The 19,629-nt window shown below is 41.9% G+C and overlaps 1 protein-coding gene across 5 annotated transcripts in view; it reads left to right on the top strand.

Annotated features, from left to right (window-relative positions):
- Positions 1 to 19,629, top strand: part of wdfy3 (WD repeat and FYVE domain containing 3) — a 145,360-nt gene that overhangs the window by 82,360 nt on the left and 43,371 nt on the right. For 4 of the 5 annotated variants that reach the window (XM_051950393.1, XM_051950394.1, XM_051950392.1 and 1 more), the window contains 8 exons: positions 914 to 1,151; positions 8,599 to 8,699; positions 12,746 to 12,964; positions 13,428 to 13,612; positions 15,847 to 16,078; positions 16,213 to 16,373; positions 18,286 to 18,397; positions 18,511 to 18,701. In XM_051950393.1, the coding sequence (XP_051806353.1) occupies positions 914 to 1,151; positions 8,599 to 8,699; positions 12,746 to 12,964; positions 13,428 to 13,612; positions 15,847 to 16,078; positions 16,213 to 16,373; positions 18,286 to 18,397; positions 18,511 to 18,701 (1,439 nt within the window). The remainder of the gene's footprint in view (positions 1 to 913; positions 1,152 to 8,598; positions 8,700 to 12,745; positions 12,965 to 13,427; positions 13,613 to 15,846; positions 16,079 to 16,212; positions 16,374 to 18,285; positions 18,398 to 18,510; positions 18,702 to 19,629) is intronic. The other variant, XM_051950391.1, reaches the window with a different exon arrangement.

Below are 19,629 nucleotides of genomic sequence, written 5' to 3'. Positions count from 1 at the left end.
TATATATTAATGTCATTTTTTTCGTTAAATTATTAGTTCAACAAAATTATTATTAGTTAAAAAAATCCTAAAAATATCTAAAGTGATTGCATACATATCAGTAAAACTTCTAATATTTTCTTTAAGAACATTCACACAAAAAAATCAACCAAAATCCAGCAAATTTCACTGGGTTTTGGTTGATTTTTATGTGAATGTTCTTAAGAAACATTTTTAACATTTCTTTTTTTCCACCATAAACTGTCCAAAGATTTCCCAAAAGTGTTGAAAATGTGGACATCAGAAGGTTCACTGTGAAAATATTTTTTTTTTCCCCACATTTTCAAACTTTAAAATGGGTCAGTTTTGACCTGCAGGACGACACGAGGGTTATGTTGTATTGTATTGTATTTATTCTGAACTCCATTAGCTGCAACATGTGCAGCTACTCTTCCTGGAGTCAGTCCAACAGCATTACAAAGATAACATTTTACACCTGTTTTTCACCACATAATACCAAAATAAAAGTGACCCCCCACCCCCCAACCATTCACACACATTCACACCCACACACACCTACTTAAAGATCTTAAAAAAGACAAACAAAAACAAATACCTTTGGACCAAAAAATTAATATAACAAAAGATGCCTTTTTAAAAGAAATTTAAACTGCCGTTTACTGTTTGCATGAGTGACGTCACTTGGCAAAGAGTTCCAATTTATCATAGCCCTGTACATTACACTACTTGTTCCCATGTTAATCTGAGGAAAAGTTAAAGTAAATCTCAAAAGACGATGACTAACAACCTTCAAACCCCACCAGATCTAAACTAGTCGTCTATCTCCCACCCTCTGTGTTGGATCATCAGATCATCTCTGTTGCTTCTCCTTTTGAATTTGCCCTTTTCTGTTTTTCCACTTTTGACTTCACAGACAGCATGACGATGTCCATGGAGGGCTTCGGCCCTGACAGCGTCTTCGCCACGCCGGCGGAGGACAACGGTCAGTACCGCATCAGCCGCAGCCTGGTTCGCTCCGCCGAGGGCAGCACCGTCCCCCTGACCCGAGTCAAGTGCCTGGTGTCCATGACGACGCCCCACGACATTCGCCTGCACGGATCGGCCGTGACGCCGGCGTTCGTGGAGTTTGACACGTCGTTGGAAGGCTTCGGGTTAGTCAGCGTGAATGTTAAGGGTTCTTTTTTTGTTTGCATCCATTCTTTACATTCCTCTACAAACAGGAAATATGTGCACATGCAGGATTTATGATCTGCCAAACCTCCATCCCCCACACTGTTCCTACATGTATAGGAGTTTCTGTGCTGCCCGTTTTCTGCTGATTTTCTTCAACAATGAACCGACGCTCACACCCACTCCACACCAGCCGACAACATGTCCATTAATGTGTACAGCAGAGTGTAGCACTGTCCATGCCTCCCTGGAGATAATACCTGAAAATCAGTGTGAACACCTTCATGTCCTCTTTCTGTTTCTGACTTCTGTCTTCCAGTATGTCAGGTTGGATTGGCTGTATACAACCTCAGCTTGATGATTTATTTATATCCACTCTCACGCATTTGTTGTTAAGGCAGAGCACAGTTTATAGCAGGATGCTAAGGATGCAAATTTAAAATAATTGTCCTCATAATCTGCAGCATTTCAATCACTAATTGGTTCATTGATGACACAAATGGATAGTTGTCCTGTGCTCTTATTGCTGCTTAATTCAATGGATGCATGAATTGGGACACAAATGCTGCTCAGTTCCATATGAAACTGAGACACAGGAGCAATTTATCAATCCTGGTTTGTTCTGAACTTTGGCAGGATGGCATTAAGCATCACCGAAGTCTTTGTCATGGTGCCCCTACATAGAGCTATTAGTCTGACTGGCTGCCTTCTCAGCAGTATTAAACAGTAAGAGGCTCCACCTGGTGGTGCAGCAAGGTGCTACAGCTAATCTACAAGACTTGAAGTGCGTACTATTTCAGAGATTATTAGCAGATTACAAATAATAGACGACTCGGATTGGATCTTACATTTGATTTCCAACGTTTGTTGCTCAGTATGTCCTAAGAATTAGTTCTGCAGGACCAGACCATCTATCTATCATCCATCCATTCATCCATCCATTCATCCATCCGTCTGTCATCCGTCCATCCATCCATCCATCTGTCATCCGTCCATCCATCCATCCATTCATCCATCCATCTGTCATCCGTCCATCCATCCATCCATCCATTCATCCATCCATCTGTCATCCGTCCATCCATCCATCCATCCATCCATCTGTCATCCATCCGTCCATCCATCCATTCATCCATCCATCTGTCATCCATCCGTCCATCCATCCATTCATCCATCCATCTGTCATCTGTCCATCCATCCATTCATCCATCCATCCATCTGTCATCCGTCCATCATCCATCCATCTGTCATCCGTCCATTCATCCATCCATCTGTCATCCGTCCATCCATCCATCCAGTCTGACCACACACTTAATATTCTCTCTTCCAGACAGCCTTATATGCCATATTAAGTTAATGGTATCATTGGTACATTTTCATCTTGGTGCAGTTTTAGATATTGCTGCCCTAATTTGTCTTACATGCTCGGTATTTCACCAGAACTCCGCTTCAGGAGACAGAATTTGTAAGGACTAACGGTTGCTTGTGAAGTGTTGCACCAGTCATTTTAAATTTATTGTAAGTTTCGCCTTCAAAGTTGGTTTCAAACCACTGACTCAAGTCTAATAGCTTTTGTTGTTGATCAAATGGTCAGAACTAGCAGGCAAATGCATAAAATTCTGTCAAATAATGTAACACAAATTCACTGTTTTGCATGATCAACGACATTATCTCCCATTTGGAATTATGTTTCCGCTCACTCTCCTGTTTTTTTTAGCTCTGCTTTGGTCATTCCTCAAAATAGAACATGTCTCTTTAGCTCTTTAGCTGCTAAATGTTCCCTGGCAGGTATTGTGCAGTGGGTTTATCAGAGCCTGTTTACTGAAAACAAATGCTGCTGGAAACTTTGCTTCTGGGAGTCTCCACTAGACTGTAAATGTGCTCTAAGCCTGAAACGGCTAAAACATGCTCATATAAAGCTGCTCCACTGAGTCAGAAGTCACTAATGTTTCCATTTATTACTACATCTATTCATTTGATGTGTAATTAAAACGTGGTTTGTTTATTTGATGAACGGACCAGTCTTCATTACATGCTTTTGGAGGTTCTGTTGCAGCAACAGATGGTGCCCGTTCTCCTGTAAACCACTTTTCTCTCTTCCTCACCAGCGCCACACACCTCATGGTGCCGTGTTATTTTTCCCTGCTATGAAACAGGTTGTGTGTGTTTTTTTCTACCTCTTAGCAGCATGTGCAACTGTCTCAGCAGGAGCCCGTTATTCTCCTCCAGTTGTGGAGCTGCGCATACAAATAGGCTGATTTTCCGCCTTTTATGTCGTGTGACACCCTTTGCTGCTCTTTGGGCTGCTGCTGCTGACAGGGTCTGCTGAGGTTTGTGTTGTATGTTAGCGGTGCTGTTAGCGTGGGGGTCCAGTAAAACCACGGTGTGTGTGTGATGTGACCTTGGCAGTTTGTCCCCACGCTTCAGATGCTCGCGTTCAGTGGACTCAGAGTAAACAGCTTCAGACCGCTATGTTATATTCCTCACAAATGTGTGTAAAGACACAGGTTTAAGAAAAAAATGGAGACATCCTGCAGAAGGTTATGGGTCAGTTTAGCAGCCAAATGCTTTTATTTAGTGATAGAATTGCTTGGTAGCATTAACATGGTAGAGGATATGTGCAGATTAGCTTCTCTGCTTTTGAAAACAAGATTCTTAGTTTGCATTATTTCCAGCTTCCTGTATCTTTTGTGCATTGTTGTTTATATTACACTGACTTTTAGATACGTGATCCAGGTGCAGAAGCTTGGATTTGCCACTAAAATTGATTTCATTGCTGCTATTTCAGAGCCGAGAAATGGAATAGAGTAGGGCTGGACCCGAATATTCGTTCGCTACGGCACTATCCGGATATTAATTTTGGTATCCGAATATTCACCCCCCACCTGCCACCCGCCGTCGGACGTCACCTGGCGGAAAGAATATTCAGCGTTACTGTCTTCCCTCCACCTTCGGCCCACATCGGCTCATCTCGTCCTGTGATCACATAAACATATACACATATGTCGATGTGATCACCCCCTCCTCCCCCCAGACGAAAATATTTGGAGCTCATAACTTCCCTGCGCCTTCGGCCCATTTCGACTCATTTCGGCTCATCCCGCCGTGTTCTTCGGCTCATTTCGGCTCCTCCATTCGTGTTTGTAAACACCACCCGAATGGCCGGGTGGCTGCCGACTCTGAAGCCACGCTTCACAAAATAAACACAAGACAAGATGCTGAAGACCAGTGTTTGGGAATTCTTCAGTTTAACTAAAGACTAAACGAGGGCAAAATGTGGACCCGGGAGACCAGACGAACGGATCCGAATATTCGGGCCGTCTCTGCTGCCGCTGCCGCACGAACCACACGAACGGATCCGAATATATTTTACTTTTTGATCAAAACAGCTTGTCAAGGTCTAGAAGTTATTTATAATTTACAGTTAATGTGTTCTCTGTAATTTTTGCATTGTGTAAAGTCGTCCCGCAGGCTGGAGTGGACCATCTGACGGACTGTTTTTAACACCTCTGGGTTAATTGATAATTCCAAATTGTCTGTAGGTGTGAATATGAGTATGATTGTTTGTCTATATATGTATTCCTTAACCCTTTAAGCTTCAGTGTACCGCCGGCGGTACACCTACTAATTTGCATAGGAATTTCAGGAATGTCCGACGGCCGCAAACGCGATTATACAAACACTATACACCGATGGAAAGCTTAGATTCTCATGAATCCGCCGGTATAAACCACTTTCAGATGTGATTACCACAGCCGGTGAGAAAAACACATTTGTCCGACAAAAACAAATATTCATCCATCCGTTCTCTATACACGGCTTCAAAGCACACAGCGCGACTCACATTTCCGGGTTTATTATTACACACAAAAAAAAAGATTCCACAAAAAACGGCCATAATCCAACCTTTTACATCAGATGACACAAGCCAGTAAACTATTTTATCCAAAACATGTCCTGAAGTCGGTATAAAATCCCCGAATCGGTCGTTTTCAAGGAAATGCACCTCCCGATGCGCGTCCAATATTCCCCGTATTTTTCGTAATTTTTTTTATTTAAAAATAGAATATTAGCGATTTTTTGTACTGAAAACGGCTGGAATTGACTGAAGCTTAAAGGGTTAATGAGGATTAAGCCATGGATGGATGGATGTTTTGACTCTGATGCCGACATAACTGTGTGAAACTATAAGTGCAGCGGGCTAATGACTGGTGGCAAAAACTACACAGTGAGACTGAAGTAAAATGTTTGTTGTAATGACTTTAGTTTAGAGGAGACATTTATATCAACCTGTTTTCAGCACTGACATCACTGATTATGCCACCTAGCTTTACGTAATAACAATAACTCCATGTTTTTGTTGTCTGCAGCTGTATGTGTTAAAGTCTATGAGGGAGTATAAACGAAGCAAGCCAAAACATGCGGTGAAGTTTAATGTATCGGCTCTTAAAGTTTTGAGGAGAATAATAACAGCTGTTCTTTTATGTTCATCAAAATCCTCCTCCAAAGTTCCACAGGTTTAACTAGTGAGCTTAGACACTGCTCAGAGCAGACTCCTGAAAGAAGAAGACATCTGTAGTCTCCACAGATTTAATCAGTTCTCTGGAATTCATGAAACCTCTTTGATAAATGTGAAAACATCTTCAGATCCTCATGATCAAACGGCCACTTTCTGCTGCTTTATTACTCTGCTTTTAGAAACTCTCGCCCTCTCATTGATCACACTTTCTGGTCCACCATTTCTTATCCTCCCTGTTTCCTCCGCTCATAAAAACCCACCCGAGCAGCAGCAGCAGCATCCTCAGAATAGAACATGGAGTTTCTCCTGAAAACACGGCGAAGCAGCCGCACTCTGGCAACAAGGCGCTGGCCCACTTTCTGCTCAGCATCAACAGAGCAGGAGACGCACACACTCATTGTAAACGGCCGCCCCTCCTTCCTCTCCCATCTGTCAACATGAAATATTGATGCCCCTGCTGCTATTAGGAATCACACACATGCACGGGGCACCGCTCGCCGTCAAGCACAACATGCTTGCACACACTCAGACACATGAACAGCCAGCCAGCCATCTCATGGGGGAAGAGGAAGATGCTATCAGTCTGGAAGCATGGGGGTGGAGGGAGTTTTTATTTTTGAAGAATTAGAAACAACGTCGTGACTGGGAAGAGAGGAAATTATTAGGCAGGCTCCTCGTGAAATCCCTGGAGTGTTTTATTTTTCCCTTTTTCTTTTTTCTTTACCTAATCAGGGTGATGAGGGGGAAAGCAGCAGGGCGGTGCACTTGTTAGTTTGACAGACTGTCGATGAAACAGAGTGTCTGCCCTTGAGAAGTGTCCTCCACACAAAAAAAAAAACAAAATCATTGAATCCCTGCCAGCGTCGGGGATGCTGTCCGGTAACTAACCCTGACCCCTCACCTCCCTGTCCAGGTGGAAAAACAAGAAGAGAACAGCAAATTAGGTCATTTTTAGACTCAATTTGTGCCTGTTTAAAAATGCTAAATTCATGGAGAGAGCATAAAATGATCTTGTTGAAGGTTTGGCTGCTAATAACAATTAGTTTAGCCCACTCAGAGAGACTAAAAAGTCCAGAGATTTTCAGTTTGCAGCAACAGAAACCAGAATACCAGGAAGTTGGTAGGTTTTAGAAACTAATACCAAGGAATGATTGAGAATTTTGCTTAAAATACTACAAATAATGTGTATTAGATTGATTCAAACAATGAATTGATGACTATGTGATTATTATATTGTGTTACTAAATCCAGAATTATTCCTCTCTATCAAAGACTTTCACTGGTTTCCAAGAACGATTAAAAACACAAAACACACTGTCCACCTGAGCACCAAATATGGATTAATCCACCGCTTTCAAACTAATTATTGCTCCTTTCCTGTAATATTGGTTTAATGAAACCAGTGTCGAGCTGTTTTAGGAAATAACTTGTTTTGTAAACAGATCTCCACATTTTTGCTTTTAACTAGGGCTGGACCCGAATATCCGAATATTCGTTTTCTACGGCGGTATCCGGCCGAATGGCTGCCGACTCTGACGTCATGCTTCACTTTGTTGCATAAACCCCCCCCAATTGAGCTCTTGACCAAGAGCTCAAGGCACTGACATAGCCTCCAATCTCCTTAAATGAGATGCTTCAGAACAAATCCAGTCCTGACGACGATTCCTGACACAGGAGTGGGGGGTAGGAACACGTTTCCTGCTGCAGCCATCTAGCAGTTTGGTAGTTCCATGTTGGCCTTGTTTTTTCTTCGTGTTTTTCACTACCTGTCTCTCACTCAAACCAATTTCCAGCAGTGCCAAGATGGCTGCCTTTGTGGCTTCACATAATTCTTTAGTTTTAGGTGTTATGTGAGGGCTGACAACTTCTGAGTTGTGTTACGGCTTGAACGTAAGTAGGAAACCACTCTAGGCCTTTGCATGTGTACCAGGTATTAAAATGAACAGGAAGTTGAAGAAAACAAGGGTTTCCATGAAGCGGTTAGAAGCAGAGTGGTCTAACCCACAAACAAATATAGTGTTACAGCAGCGCTTCAAATGTCAGACCGTTCTTGAAAACACAAAACTTTGAACCCATTTTTCTCAACAACTAAGACAATGGGTTGGACCACGCTGCTTCCAAACCCTTCATACATGCTTTTATCTGTGATGTTTCTGCTTGAACTGACTGCAGCTTTCTAACCCTCTAGAGGTCTTTTTGACTCCCAATGTAGGAAAAAAAAACAACCCAAACAAATCCCCATTTTCTTCTCCCAGAGCTCTGAGTGTCTTCAGCGCTGCTTGAGGATGATTAGAGAGGAGAAAATAGCACCTTTAGCGAGGGGCAGTGAGTCAGCAGAACACAACGCCAACTCACCAGTATAATTCTTTGTAATTTTCTGGAGTGATTGCCAGTCTTTGTCCGCCTGAGATGTCCTTGAAAAAAGAAGAAGAAAGAAAAAAGACGACATGGCAGTGCATACAGACGTCAGACTTAAAGTGTAATGCTGGAAGCTTACTGGGGACTTTTGTGCAGGATTTCTCTGTGCAGGTTTTTTGCTTTTAATTTGGATATTATCACAAAGCTCAAGCCGATTCCTTTTGAAAAATCGTCCTGAACGCGTGCTTTCATCCCACCTCTATCCTCAACTCATGCATAATTAATCCTCCAGTATTAGGCAGCTGGAATTTCCATATTATAATACAAATCTTCTGTGTCTCAGCGTGAGAATTGTGCTTTTTGTGTGAGTTGGGACGAGTTTTTTCTAATAGTTTATCCCGGGGACGGCGCCAGAGTGCTGCAGCGGCGGCGGCGGACGTGCAGTAAATCTCTGTTACAATAACTGCACATGTAGGCCGACAACGTGTTTTGTGAGCGTTCCAGCTGTTTCCTCAGATAGCAGTTGTTAATCTGTCCTCTTTCTCCTGTGTTAGGTGCCTGTTTCTGCCCAGCCTGGCGCCCCACAACGCTCCCACCAACAACACCAACGCCTCAGGTGTCAGCGACGGAGCAGTGCTCAGCGGGATGGGGACAGGTAAATAAAAACATTCAATTAGTTGTTATCGAAGCTGCAGTACAGATGGAGATTACACACAGTGATCTGGGATTTTATTGTGGCTTAGTTGTCTACATTTTTTTCCACGTTAACAGCTGGAGAGTGTTGTTGCTGCCAAATTCATGCATCAACATTAATGATAGGCCGATATTTGGCATTTTTCTAATTATCTGTATTTTTATTGACCAGTTATTGACAAATTAAATAATTAAGGTCTCATGCAGCCTCCTCTCCGTCTGTCGTCACTCTGTGGTCTCAGAAATGTCTCGAAAACTGAACAAGAAACACAAAACAGGAAGTTAGCTTCTCTCACAGTGGCTACGCTGACGGCTAGCGGCTAAGCTAGAAGGCAGCCACAGATTAACCTGAAACAGATTCTGTAAAGCGATAATAATTTAAGATCTTGATCTTAGTGGACAATGATAGAACAGAGAAGCATTCGGAAAATATAGAAGATTGAGACTAATTTCAGTCGATTCCACATAAACAGAGGAGATGATTTAATCACTAATATTTCTATTTTACATATTCAGTTACAGTCAACCTTATTAATGAAGAAGCCTAGTTATGAATTACAGATTCTCTCCTCTCACATGCTGTTAAAACATTGCATTTACTGTTTATTGGTTCCAAATATCGGATGTCTGCCTTTCTTGATCGTCAAGAATCGGTGTTGGTATCGGCCCAAGAAAACCCATATCAGTCAAAAACTCATCCACATTGCACTGGATGATTCCTATTGGTTCCTAAAATGCAGCTACTGAACATTTATTTTTCTCTGCAGCACACATTTTTCACAACTGGTGTAAATGTAGGAGTCAGAAATTAATACGGACTAACCACCTGAGCCACGTCTGCCTCCATTCCATGCTGGCCTGGTGACTTAAGACGTCAAATTTGTGGTTTAACCGCAAGTTTGAGAGTCACGCTGAGGATAACAGTAACTTTATTTATGAGGCACCTTTTAAAACAGAGTCTACAAAGTGTTTTGACTCGATATTCCAACAGAAAATCAGTCAGACCAAACAGAAAGAAACAAATAAGTCCAAAGAAAACGGCAGAAAAATGGGAGTAAACATGGTAAAAGACGCAAAAATACATCATTTTTCCCACCAGCACCTATTAATAGGAATAAATTAACTGATTCTGCAGCCTCACTCCAAAGCAACATGGTGGTCACCTGTAGTTTTGAGCCTACGTTTAGAACACCTGAAGATCTAAGGCTGCAAACCGGCTCACATGTTGTCAGCGTTTCTGTTTTACAGCTTGTGGTCAGACTTTATAAAGCAAAAGCGCCTTTTCAGACAATGATTGCTCTTTAAAATCTTTATTTTCTGTCGACATGAAGTTGACTTACACACTTGAAATCCACTGGGAAATGACAAGGAAGCGCTCCAATAAGAAGCTGTGGTTTGTGTCCTTTAATGAGGAAAAACAACCGTCCTTTTTGACGGATTACTAATGATGGCTGCTTTTCATTTACGAGAGGTCTTGGTGTCGCGGTTCACTGGGACATCTCATCGATTTAAGCTGCCATTAATTCCACTTCATAGCAGGTTCATTTACCATCTCACCTGTTTTTCCATTTTAATGCAAACACACGCTTCCTCTTCTTTGCCCGTTGTTTGTCCGTGTTTGATTCATAATTAACCACTCGGGCTCCTCTCACTTCACCGCTTTAGCTTCATTTCCTGCTGTTTGCCCCATTTTACCTGCATTTCTCATGTTGTTTTGATTCTCGCTTTCGTTCATTCTTCTTTTTGGTGCACAGTAGGTTGTTTTGTTGTTCTTTTCCTTGAAATCTTTATTATTATTATTACTATTCCAAAGTGTGTCGTACATTAAATACCTTATTGTTTTAACAATATTTTCATTTTTTACATCAGTCTTTTGTTACTACATAAGAACTGGAGAGGCCTAGTCTTTGTAATTATCTTCACATTATTTAAAAAAACAAGAATAAATTGAGATAGAGCTGTTTTTTTCTCATTATAAGTAGTTTCACTTAAAATCAGACGTCATGGATTTCACATATTCAGCCCATTTAGTCTCAGATCTCATAAAATGTTTCCACTTTAAAGGACAGTTTTGACTTTTTTATGATGTAAACCTCATCTGCAATGTGGGCGGTTTTTCCTTTAGCTAATAATATACAGAATAACTGTATTTATATATCACTTACTATCTGCAAACGATAAACTACAACCTGAACCTCACCTGTCCTCAAGCCTTTACTTTATTGTCGATTAATTATCCTGTACAGTGTGTTCAAAACAAATCATAAATCATGACTTTGCCCGCAGAGATCTCACAGAATAGGAGGTTTTTTTTGGCTGGAAGGCAGAGATAAAATGAATGTATGACGTTTCGGTTGGATTTCTAATATGCAGCCTCATTTAGTATTTATGAAGCACAGCTAGACTCTTCTTCCTCCTCCTCTTCCTCACCCGTGCGTTGCTATCCTTCCTCCATCTGTTTACCTCTTCATCCCTCATCCACCCCTCGCTGTTCTCCTCTTGTCCTCTTTATTTTTAGACCTTTCTTCTTGTCGCTCACGCTTTTCCTCTTCTTTCGCTTTCTTTTCGTCGCCTGTCTCCACATCCGATCCCTTTTCTTCACCCCGAATCTGTCTCTGCTCTTTGTCACTTCCCCTCCCTCCTTCCTCACCTCATTTATCTTAACCCTCTTGCCTCCCCTGGTCTTCCTCCCCTCCTCTTCCTCCTCCCGTCTGACCCATATCTGTGCGTGACATCACCTCATTCATCAGAACACCTTCCTGTCGTAGCGAACGTCCACCGATGCACACGAGAAATCCCCTCCAGACGGGTTTTGAGCTCTTGCAGCATTTTCCACCGCGGCTTTTCCTCGACTCCCCATTTTAATTTGGTCCAGGCCGATAACCTGTTGAGTGACAACCTCATCCCGAGGCGCGGTGACTTTGCATCGCCGCGAAGCTTCAGCTCATTGAATTGCAGGATGGCGCGGCTCAAAGTCTCCTCTCCGCCTTCGTGTTTTGGCAGCTGTGTCGTTTAGTTTGATGTGGTCGTGGATTTTTAGCTCATTTTGATGGTGACGCTGGTCGCTGTCTGCCCCGAGGGCTGAATGTGAATCCTTCCTGTTCACTCTTTGTGCCGTTTTGACTGAAAGCTGTTCTGTGTTCACCGCAGATTAAACAAACTTGTATAAAATGCAATTATCTAGCAAAAAAAAGGAATGAATGTCTGAAGAAAACCAAGTTTTTATAGTTTATGATGTTTATTGGTGTACGACACATTAACAAAGGCACCAAACATTTAGTCACAGGCATCTGGGACTGAAAGATAGTGTTTTACTGTATAATAATACATTTATTTATAAAGTGCTTTCAGTCAAAGTGCTGTACACAAAACAATAAAAACAGATTAAAGCAGTCAATGATTGAAAGTCTGACAAAATAAAAAACAAGACAAAATATTACAAAAATGAGACACAAAGCAACAAAAACAATGGAAAAACAACACAAGCGAGACAAAAAAGATACAAAACGACAAAAACCTGACAAAAAACAATGAATAAAGCGAAACACAGAATGGCAAAAATGAGACAAAAACACCAGCGACACAAATAGCAAATGTAAAAAATGACAAAAACGAGAAACCCAAAGACAAAAACATGAGACAAACGACAAATCAAACAAAAAACAATAAAAAGAAGAGAAAATATTCTAAAAATGAGACGCAAAACGAGAAAAAAATGGACAAACAAGCAAGACAAAAAAAGACACAAAACAACGAATAAAACGAGACACAGAATGACTAAAGTAGCGTGTTGAAAGTGGACCAACAAGACGTTTAAAAGTAGATGTGTTTTGGAAAGTATTCGACATAATAATCCATTTTTTCTGCTGTAAACATTTAAGGTAATTCAGTGTTGGTCAAATAAAAGATGGCTGATATCTAATGACCCTCTGTGTATTAAACTGGACCTCCATCTCACCTCTTTGACCTCCGTCTTACCCCCACCTGTCCTCCGTCTCCTCCCTCCAGGTGAGCGCTTGTTTCCTCCTCCGTCCGGCCTCAGCTACACCACCTGGTTCTGCGTGGAGCGTTTCAGCGCCGCTCCTCAGGCTCATCCGGTCCGACTGCTGACCGTCGTCCGCCGGGCGACGTCCTCTGAGCAGCACTACGTCTGTCTGTCCGTGGTTCTGTCGGCTAAAGACCGATCGCTCACCGTCTCCACCAAGGAGGAGCTGCTGCAGACGTACTGTAAGGATTTAATAAGATGCAACTTCACTAATCCCAAGGGAGGTTCTTGAGTCCGATGTTGCTCAGATTAGACGTACGTCAGAAAAGTAGAAAGCGAGAAGATATAAGTTCAGTAGAAAAAGCTTGAATAAGGCTTGAATAGAGCAGCAATTATACTGAGGTAACGGGTAATACCATGTTTGGTAATGAAATATTAAACATTGCATCGACAATTTTTCCATTAAAGTAGTTCAATATTGCACATATAGCCAAAATGTTGCAAAATAAAACTAATTATTAAACATGATGATGATGAAATTTTACACCCCCAAAAAATAAAACTGTTGTATTTCTGCACCAGTAGGCTTTACAGGGTTATTAGATGATTCATTCTTGTCAAAGGAGGACCTCTTTGTGAACTTCACTTCTACACAAGCCCCTCTACTCACTGATGCTGCCTCCTCCTTCTTCCTTCCCCATCAAGCAGCGGACGAGTCGAGTGAAGAAGCCTCCTTCTACGAGATCCTGCCCTGCTGCGCTCGCTTCCGCTGTGGCGAGCTGATCGCTGAGGGCCAGTGGCACCACCTGGTGCTGGTCATGAGCAAAGGCATGCTGAAGAACAGCATGGCCACGCTGTACATCGACGGGCAGCTCATCAGCACCGTCAAGGTACAATTACAGACTCTGATATCATAAATGTCCTTTACACACACTGACAGCCACACTGTGCAGCACAGTTCAGCTGTTATCTGTAAAAACCTCCCTCTAGGCTGCAGTTCATCTCTTGATCATCTCTAAAGCGATGGTCAGTCTATTAAATATTAACACATGTGAGAAATGCCCAGTCAGTTTATATTCCCGTTGTTAAGTGCAATAGATGGATGTATGGACAGAATACACGGCAGATATCTTACTGCACATGTGCAATGCCATTATCTTCTCACATTCACTCATATCTATTTTTAAAGAGGCGTTCTATATAAAGCAACAGAGAGAAATTGTGTTCATTTTAAAGCAGAGGAAACGCTGATGATGTATTATTGATATAGCGTCGGTAAGACTTAGCTTTGGAGCTGCTTTGATTGACGATAGCACAGAATTAGCTCAAAATGTTTGGACCCCGACTCTGTTCTGGGCAAATAAGGCACAGATACGTACAGAAGTGTCTAAAGCCGGCTCCGAACAGCAGCTCTGCAGTGCAGCAGCCGGCGGACTGTGATGTGGTTTGCGGTTTAGTGACTTTAGAGTCCCCTGAGATTCGACGGCAGAGCAGAGCAGCAGCTCAGACCACAAGTCACAGCTTCCTCTCTGATAACAGCGGCTTCATTTCCTGCTGAGGTCCACGTACAGGAACCCACCGGCCGCTCATGTGACTCCTATTGGTGTGTGTGCATGTAGCAGTGGACTTGTGGTCGTGTTCTTGTGTTTTTTTTAACCTTGTGAATGGCACAAATCTTCATATATAAAAATCTGTAAGATGCATCCTCATAGCAAACATCTATTGTGCCTTAATCAGGCCTCACACTGATGATTTTATGAGTAATGAATAGATGATACTTCAGGCTTTACACACTTCTAACAGCACAAACTGCTGAAATGCAGTTTTATGAGTACACACAGTTCTGTCATTTCCCTTTATTTACTTTCCCACGGTCAGAGTATCTGTGCCATTGTGTAGCTTTTAGGCTGGTGATCATTTTTGTGACTACTTGGTGAATGTTTTGGAGTGGAATGTCAGAAAACTATGAAAAAAGCATCCAAGCTGCCTCTATACCCAAAAATATTTCATTCATTCTCAGTGATATAAAACAGCTCCAATTCATAATTAGATCCATTAATCATCTTTCAATTCACCTACTCTAAAGGTTGAACTGCCTTTGATTGTTATTCTGCCGGTAAATTCGTAAATATAGACAACCAAACCGTGAAAGAGGGTAACGTTTACAGTGGAGTAACGCACACGATTGGCTGTGTGCACTCGGGTTCTATCTTGAAATGCGATCAAAAAGTTCCAAGACTGTGCCTTTATGAATCAAAAACTGTACCCGATCTAAATCTGACCACTATTCCTGTCAAAGTATTGTCATTGTGCAGCGCTAGCCATCATTTATGTTGAAGTAGTCTTACTGTGCAGTGCTACACTGCTCCCAGTGCTCCTGCAATGCTTGAAACACTCCCTAAAAGTCCCGGTAAATAAACAAGTTAAACACCACGTGTGATGAACGCTGAATCTCCTGAACTACGTCAAAATGGCCAGCCTTCAACCTCAACATTACCTAAGACGGTTACACAAATTCCTACATGAGATAGACTCTTAGTTAACCCTTTAAGCTTCAGTCAATTCCAGCCGTTTTCAGTACAAAAAATCGCTAATATTCTATTTTTAAATAAAAAAAATGACGAAAAATACAGGGAATATTGGACGGGCATCGCGAGGTGCATTTCCTTGAAAACGACCGATTCGTGGATTTTATACCGACTTCAGGACATGTTTTGGACAAAATAGTTTACTGGCTTGTGTCATCTGGATGTAAAAGGTTGGATTATGGCCGTTTTTTGTGGAATCTTTTTTTTTGTGTGTAATAATGAACCCGGAAATGTGAGTCGCGCTGTGTACGTTGAAGCCGTGTATAGAGAACGGATGGATGAATATTTGTTTTTGTCGGACAAATATGTTTTTCTCACCCGCTGTGGTAATCGCATCTGAAAGTGGTTTATACCGGCGGATTCATGAGAATCTAAGCTTTCCATCGGTGTATAGTGTTTGTATAATCGTGTTTGCAGCCGTCGGACATTCTTGAAATTCCTATGCAAATTAGTAGGTGTACCGCCGGCGGTACACTGAAGCTTAAGGGGTTAAACCACTTATCTGAATCATCATCCCTGTTTTTCCTCCCTTTCAGCTTCACTACATTCACAGCGCTCCAGGCGGCTCCGGCTCCACCAACCCTCCCGTGGTGAGCACCGTTTACGGCTACATCGGGACGCCTCCCGCCCAGCGGCAGCTCTCCAGCCTGGTGTGGCGTCTGGGTCCCAGTCACTTCCTGGAGGAGGTCCTGCCCGCCACCAGTGTGGCCGCCATCTATGAACTGGGACCCAACAACGTGGGCGGCTTCCAGGCCGTCTACCTGCCCTGTGAGTGCTTCTTCTGGCCTCACCTTCCAGTCTACGACCTCCTTTTTTTGATTTATTTTTTTTGTCATGTCTTGTCGTTTTCTTTCATCTGCTAAATACTATTTTACGCTCTTTGTTTCCGTCTTTTCTACCAGGTAAAGATTCAAAGACGGAGGTAGCCCCTGCCACTCCGGTGGCGCTGGTGCCAGAGGAGAAGGTTTCTTTCAGCCTCTACGCCCTCTCAGTTTCTACGCTCACTGTGGCCAAAATCAGGAAAGTCTACAACAAACTGGACAGCAAAGCCATCGCCAAGCAGGTCAGACGTCATATTTCATCAAAGTCACTGAGAAATCACAGCCACAGAGCTGCAGTGAGCCATAGTTTTTATGGTTTATTGTCAGATATACTGTCCTATTTACAAACCTGCATGTTATCTACAGTCAAACACTTACAGGGATCATGTACATCATACCGGTGTTGAGCTTCCAATGACTCCTTGAGCTCCTAATTTGTAATGGATCCATTGCAACCCATGTCCTTGTTACAAAAGCATGCATTTTTGGTTCATTCATGGATTAATATAGGTCTTCTGGACATATAAGAACATTTGCTGGATCAAAAATATACATACAGCTACGCTAATGCTTGGTTAGATTTCTATTTATGGCCAATTTCACTTCGACTTGGATCTTTTGTAGATTTGTTTTCAATTTGTCCAAAATAATTTCATATGTTAGGAACTTTTATATTTTGTAATTGAATCATTGTATCCCATGCATCTTTGTTACAAAAAGCTATCATACATTTTTGGTTCTTTAATGGATTTATTTTAAGTTTTCTGGGAATATAACTCAATCTGCTGGGTCAAAAATCTACATCTAGAAATGCTAATTTTGCGTAAATTTTCACCTTAACCTTAAATTATTAATATATATCTGCTCTATATGTAACAGACAGATTAACAGTCTCCACTTGATTTAGCTTCAGCTGAAAAGCAGAAACACAAATAATTATTTTCTTCATATAATTGTAAATAAATTCAGGCATCACAGGGTTAGCTCGGTGCTTTTGGGAGCCGATAGTGTGCCTTTGCGGATTTTTTTTTCAGCTTGTCCAGAATTGTTTCATTTGTTCGGATCATTTGTTTCCAGTAGTTGTTACTGTTTAATATTTGAGCTTTCTGTGGATGAAAGCTGGAGAGTTCTACTGACTTCCATTACATCATGTCTGACTGATGTAACAGACTGGAAAAAAAAAAAAAAAAAAAGCAGCAGCGTTTTCCCTCAGCTTCAGCACCGAGCACGGTGATGTGTGGACCTTCAGCGAAGTGCAAAGTCTGCACAGAAGAAAGATTTATGTGATGAATAATAGATAAACACACACATAAAGGATTCTGTGGAGCTTCCTGTTGCTGTCTCTACACACATGTAGACGTACCTGCAGCCGTGTAAAGGCCCGTTTCTTTACACTGACACGAATGCTCATCCAGCCATATAAATACATTTAAAGTAACGAACACGCCGTCCGACTGTCCCACCGAAGCTGCACACTGGAGCTTCAAATGAGCTCCTTCTGCGTTCGTATCTCTCTGCCCACCTGTCAACTTATTTCCCATCCTGCCCGGCTCTCCCCGCTAAGCCTCGGCCCACGGCGACTCACCAGAAGCAAACTGCGAAGAAAACCGCAGAGGCAGCGTTTCTACTGCAGCAGAGTTCTGTTGTAGAATAAGAAAAGAGACGTTTGTTGTACCGGCAGTTTGGAAAATATATCAGTGTTTTCATTTTTCAAGAGGAAGAATAAAGGAATCCAGCATTATCACCTCCTTCTTAGCAAAAAGCTATAAATGCAGCATAAAGCCAGTGGCTGTTGGAGAATTTTTCACATCTTTTCTGCTTGCTAAATTTGCCGTCATGTTAAAATGAATGAAGAGAGATTTTTTTCTGTGGAGCCACACTATCTTTTGCTGCTTTTTTTTTCGTTTTTGCCCCTGTGGCTTTGCTGAATTGGTCCCATATTTCATTCCAGGTGGATAAATAAAAACCTTTTGGAGAGTTTGATAAAATGCTGCAGCTCTAGAAAGAGATAAAAAAACCAGACCCACAGTGTTCAAACCCTCCACAACAACATAATATAAAGTTGACTGACAAATGACAGTAATAAAAACATTAAAATGGATTTTTTTTTTAGTCGTGACTTTTTACTAAACACCCTCTTTCTTTCCTACTCAGCTCGCCGTGTCGTCTCATGAAAACGCCACTCCGGTGAAGCTGATTCATAACGCCGCCGGCCACCTCAACGGTCCGGCTCGCACCATTGGAGCGGCTGTCATCGGGTATTTAGGTAAACCAAATCTGTGAAATTATTCCTAATAGTCCCGTCTGCATCTCTGTTGTAATTCCACAGAGGCTCGGTGATGTAAAACGCTCTTCTTCTGCTTCGTCTTACCTCTCCAGGCGTCCGTGCCTTTGTGCCCAAACCTGTGGCCACCAACCTGCAGTATGTGGGAGGAGCGGCGGCCATCTTGGGCCTGGTTGCCATGGCGTCAGACGTGGAGGGGCTGTACGCTGCCGTCAAAGCTTTGGTGTGCGTCGTCAAGAGCAACCCGCTGGCCAGTAAGGAGATGGAGCGAATCAAAGGCTACCAGGTGAGACGCAGTTTTACGGTTTAACGCCCGATTTTAGGTTCACAGCTTTTTGTAGCAGCTGTTTGTTTCATGTGCTAAAGTTGCTAAATTTCCTCTGAAAAATCAAAGTTGATGCTCACCTGTCCATAGGTAGCTGCTTACATTAATATATACAAAATCCAATGTTTTGTTTGTCAGCTACCTGTTCATAGTTCTTATTTTAAAAAGATTAAAATCCGTCATTTCACCAGTTTTAATATGCGTCCTCATCGACTTACAATAGCTCTTGCACTTCCTATGATTGTTTTTTTTATTTTGCTGGGGACAGAAATTAGTTTCTTTGTCACAATAATTGCACATTACTCTGTATGTGAGCATAAACTTGCTCCACCTTCTGAACTTCAGGCAGTTTTGGGGTGTTTGTTTGACTCCTTTCGCATTTTTTCTCACCGTAGGCTCATTTTTCATTGCAAATTAAAATCCTGCAATTTCATGGAAACAGCACAAGCATGTCTAGAAGTACAGACGACTCAAAACTTCTTTCATGCATAGATCGTAAAAATGAAAAGTTGCATTTCTATCATAATTAATTTTGCAAAGGTGTTGCCAGTGTTAAGCAAAAATAGGAGCTCTGTGTGCTGTAGGGAGGGTTTTGTCTTTGTTGTGTCAAGGAGCACAGAATGTTTTTGTTTTGTGGAAGAGATGGTGTTAACTGTTTATTTTTGTTAATTTTTTGAAATGAGAATTGTAGAATAAGTAGGTTTTTGCAGTCACAGTTTGTCCGTACACAGCTGTACGCCACAGATGATACATTAAAGGACGGACTGATTCTTTAGTATTTCTAGTTTTATAAGAAAACCTTCCGACTTGCTCGTGGGTTTTAGGCCTCTTGGGGATAATGTAAATCTGCACAATCACAAATTGAAAGTTAAGCTTGTTACAACCTTCC

This window comes from Acanthochromis polyacanthus, chromosome 7, assembly GCF_021347895.1.
Source record: "Acanthochromis polyacanthus isolate Apoly-LR-REF ecotype Palm Island chromosome 7, KAUST_Apoly_ChrSc, whole genome shotgun sequence".
NCBI lineage: Eukaryota > Metazoa > Chordata > Actinopteri > Pomacentridae > Acanthochromis > Acanthochromis polyacanthus.
Note: the sequence above shows the minus strand (reverse complement) of the source record. Positions and strands in the feature narration are given on the sequence as shown.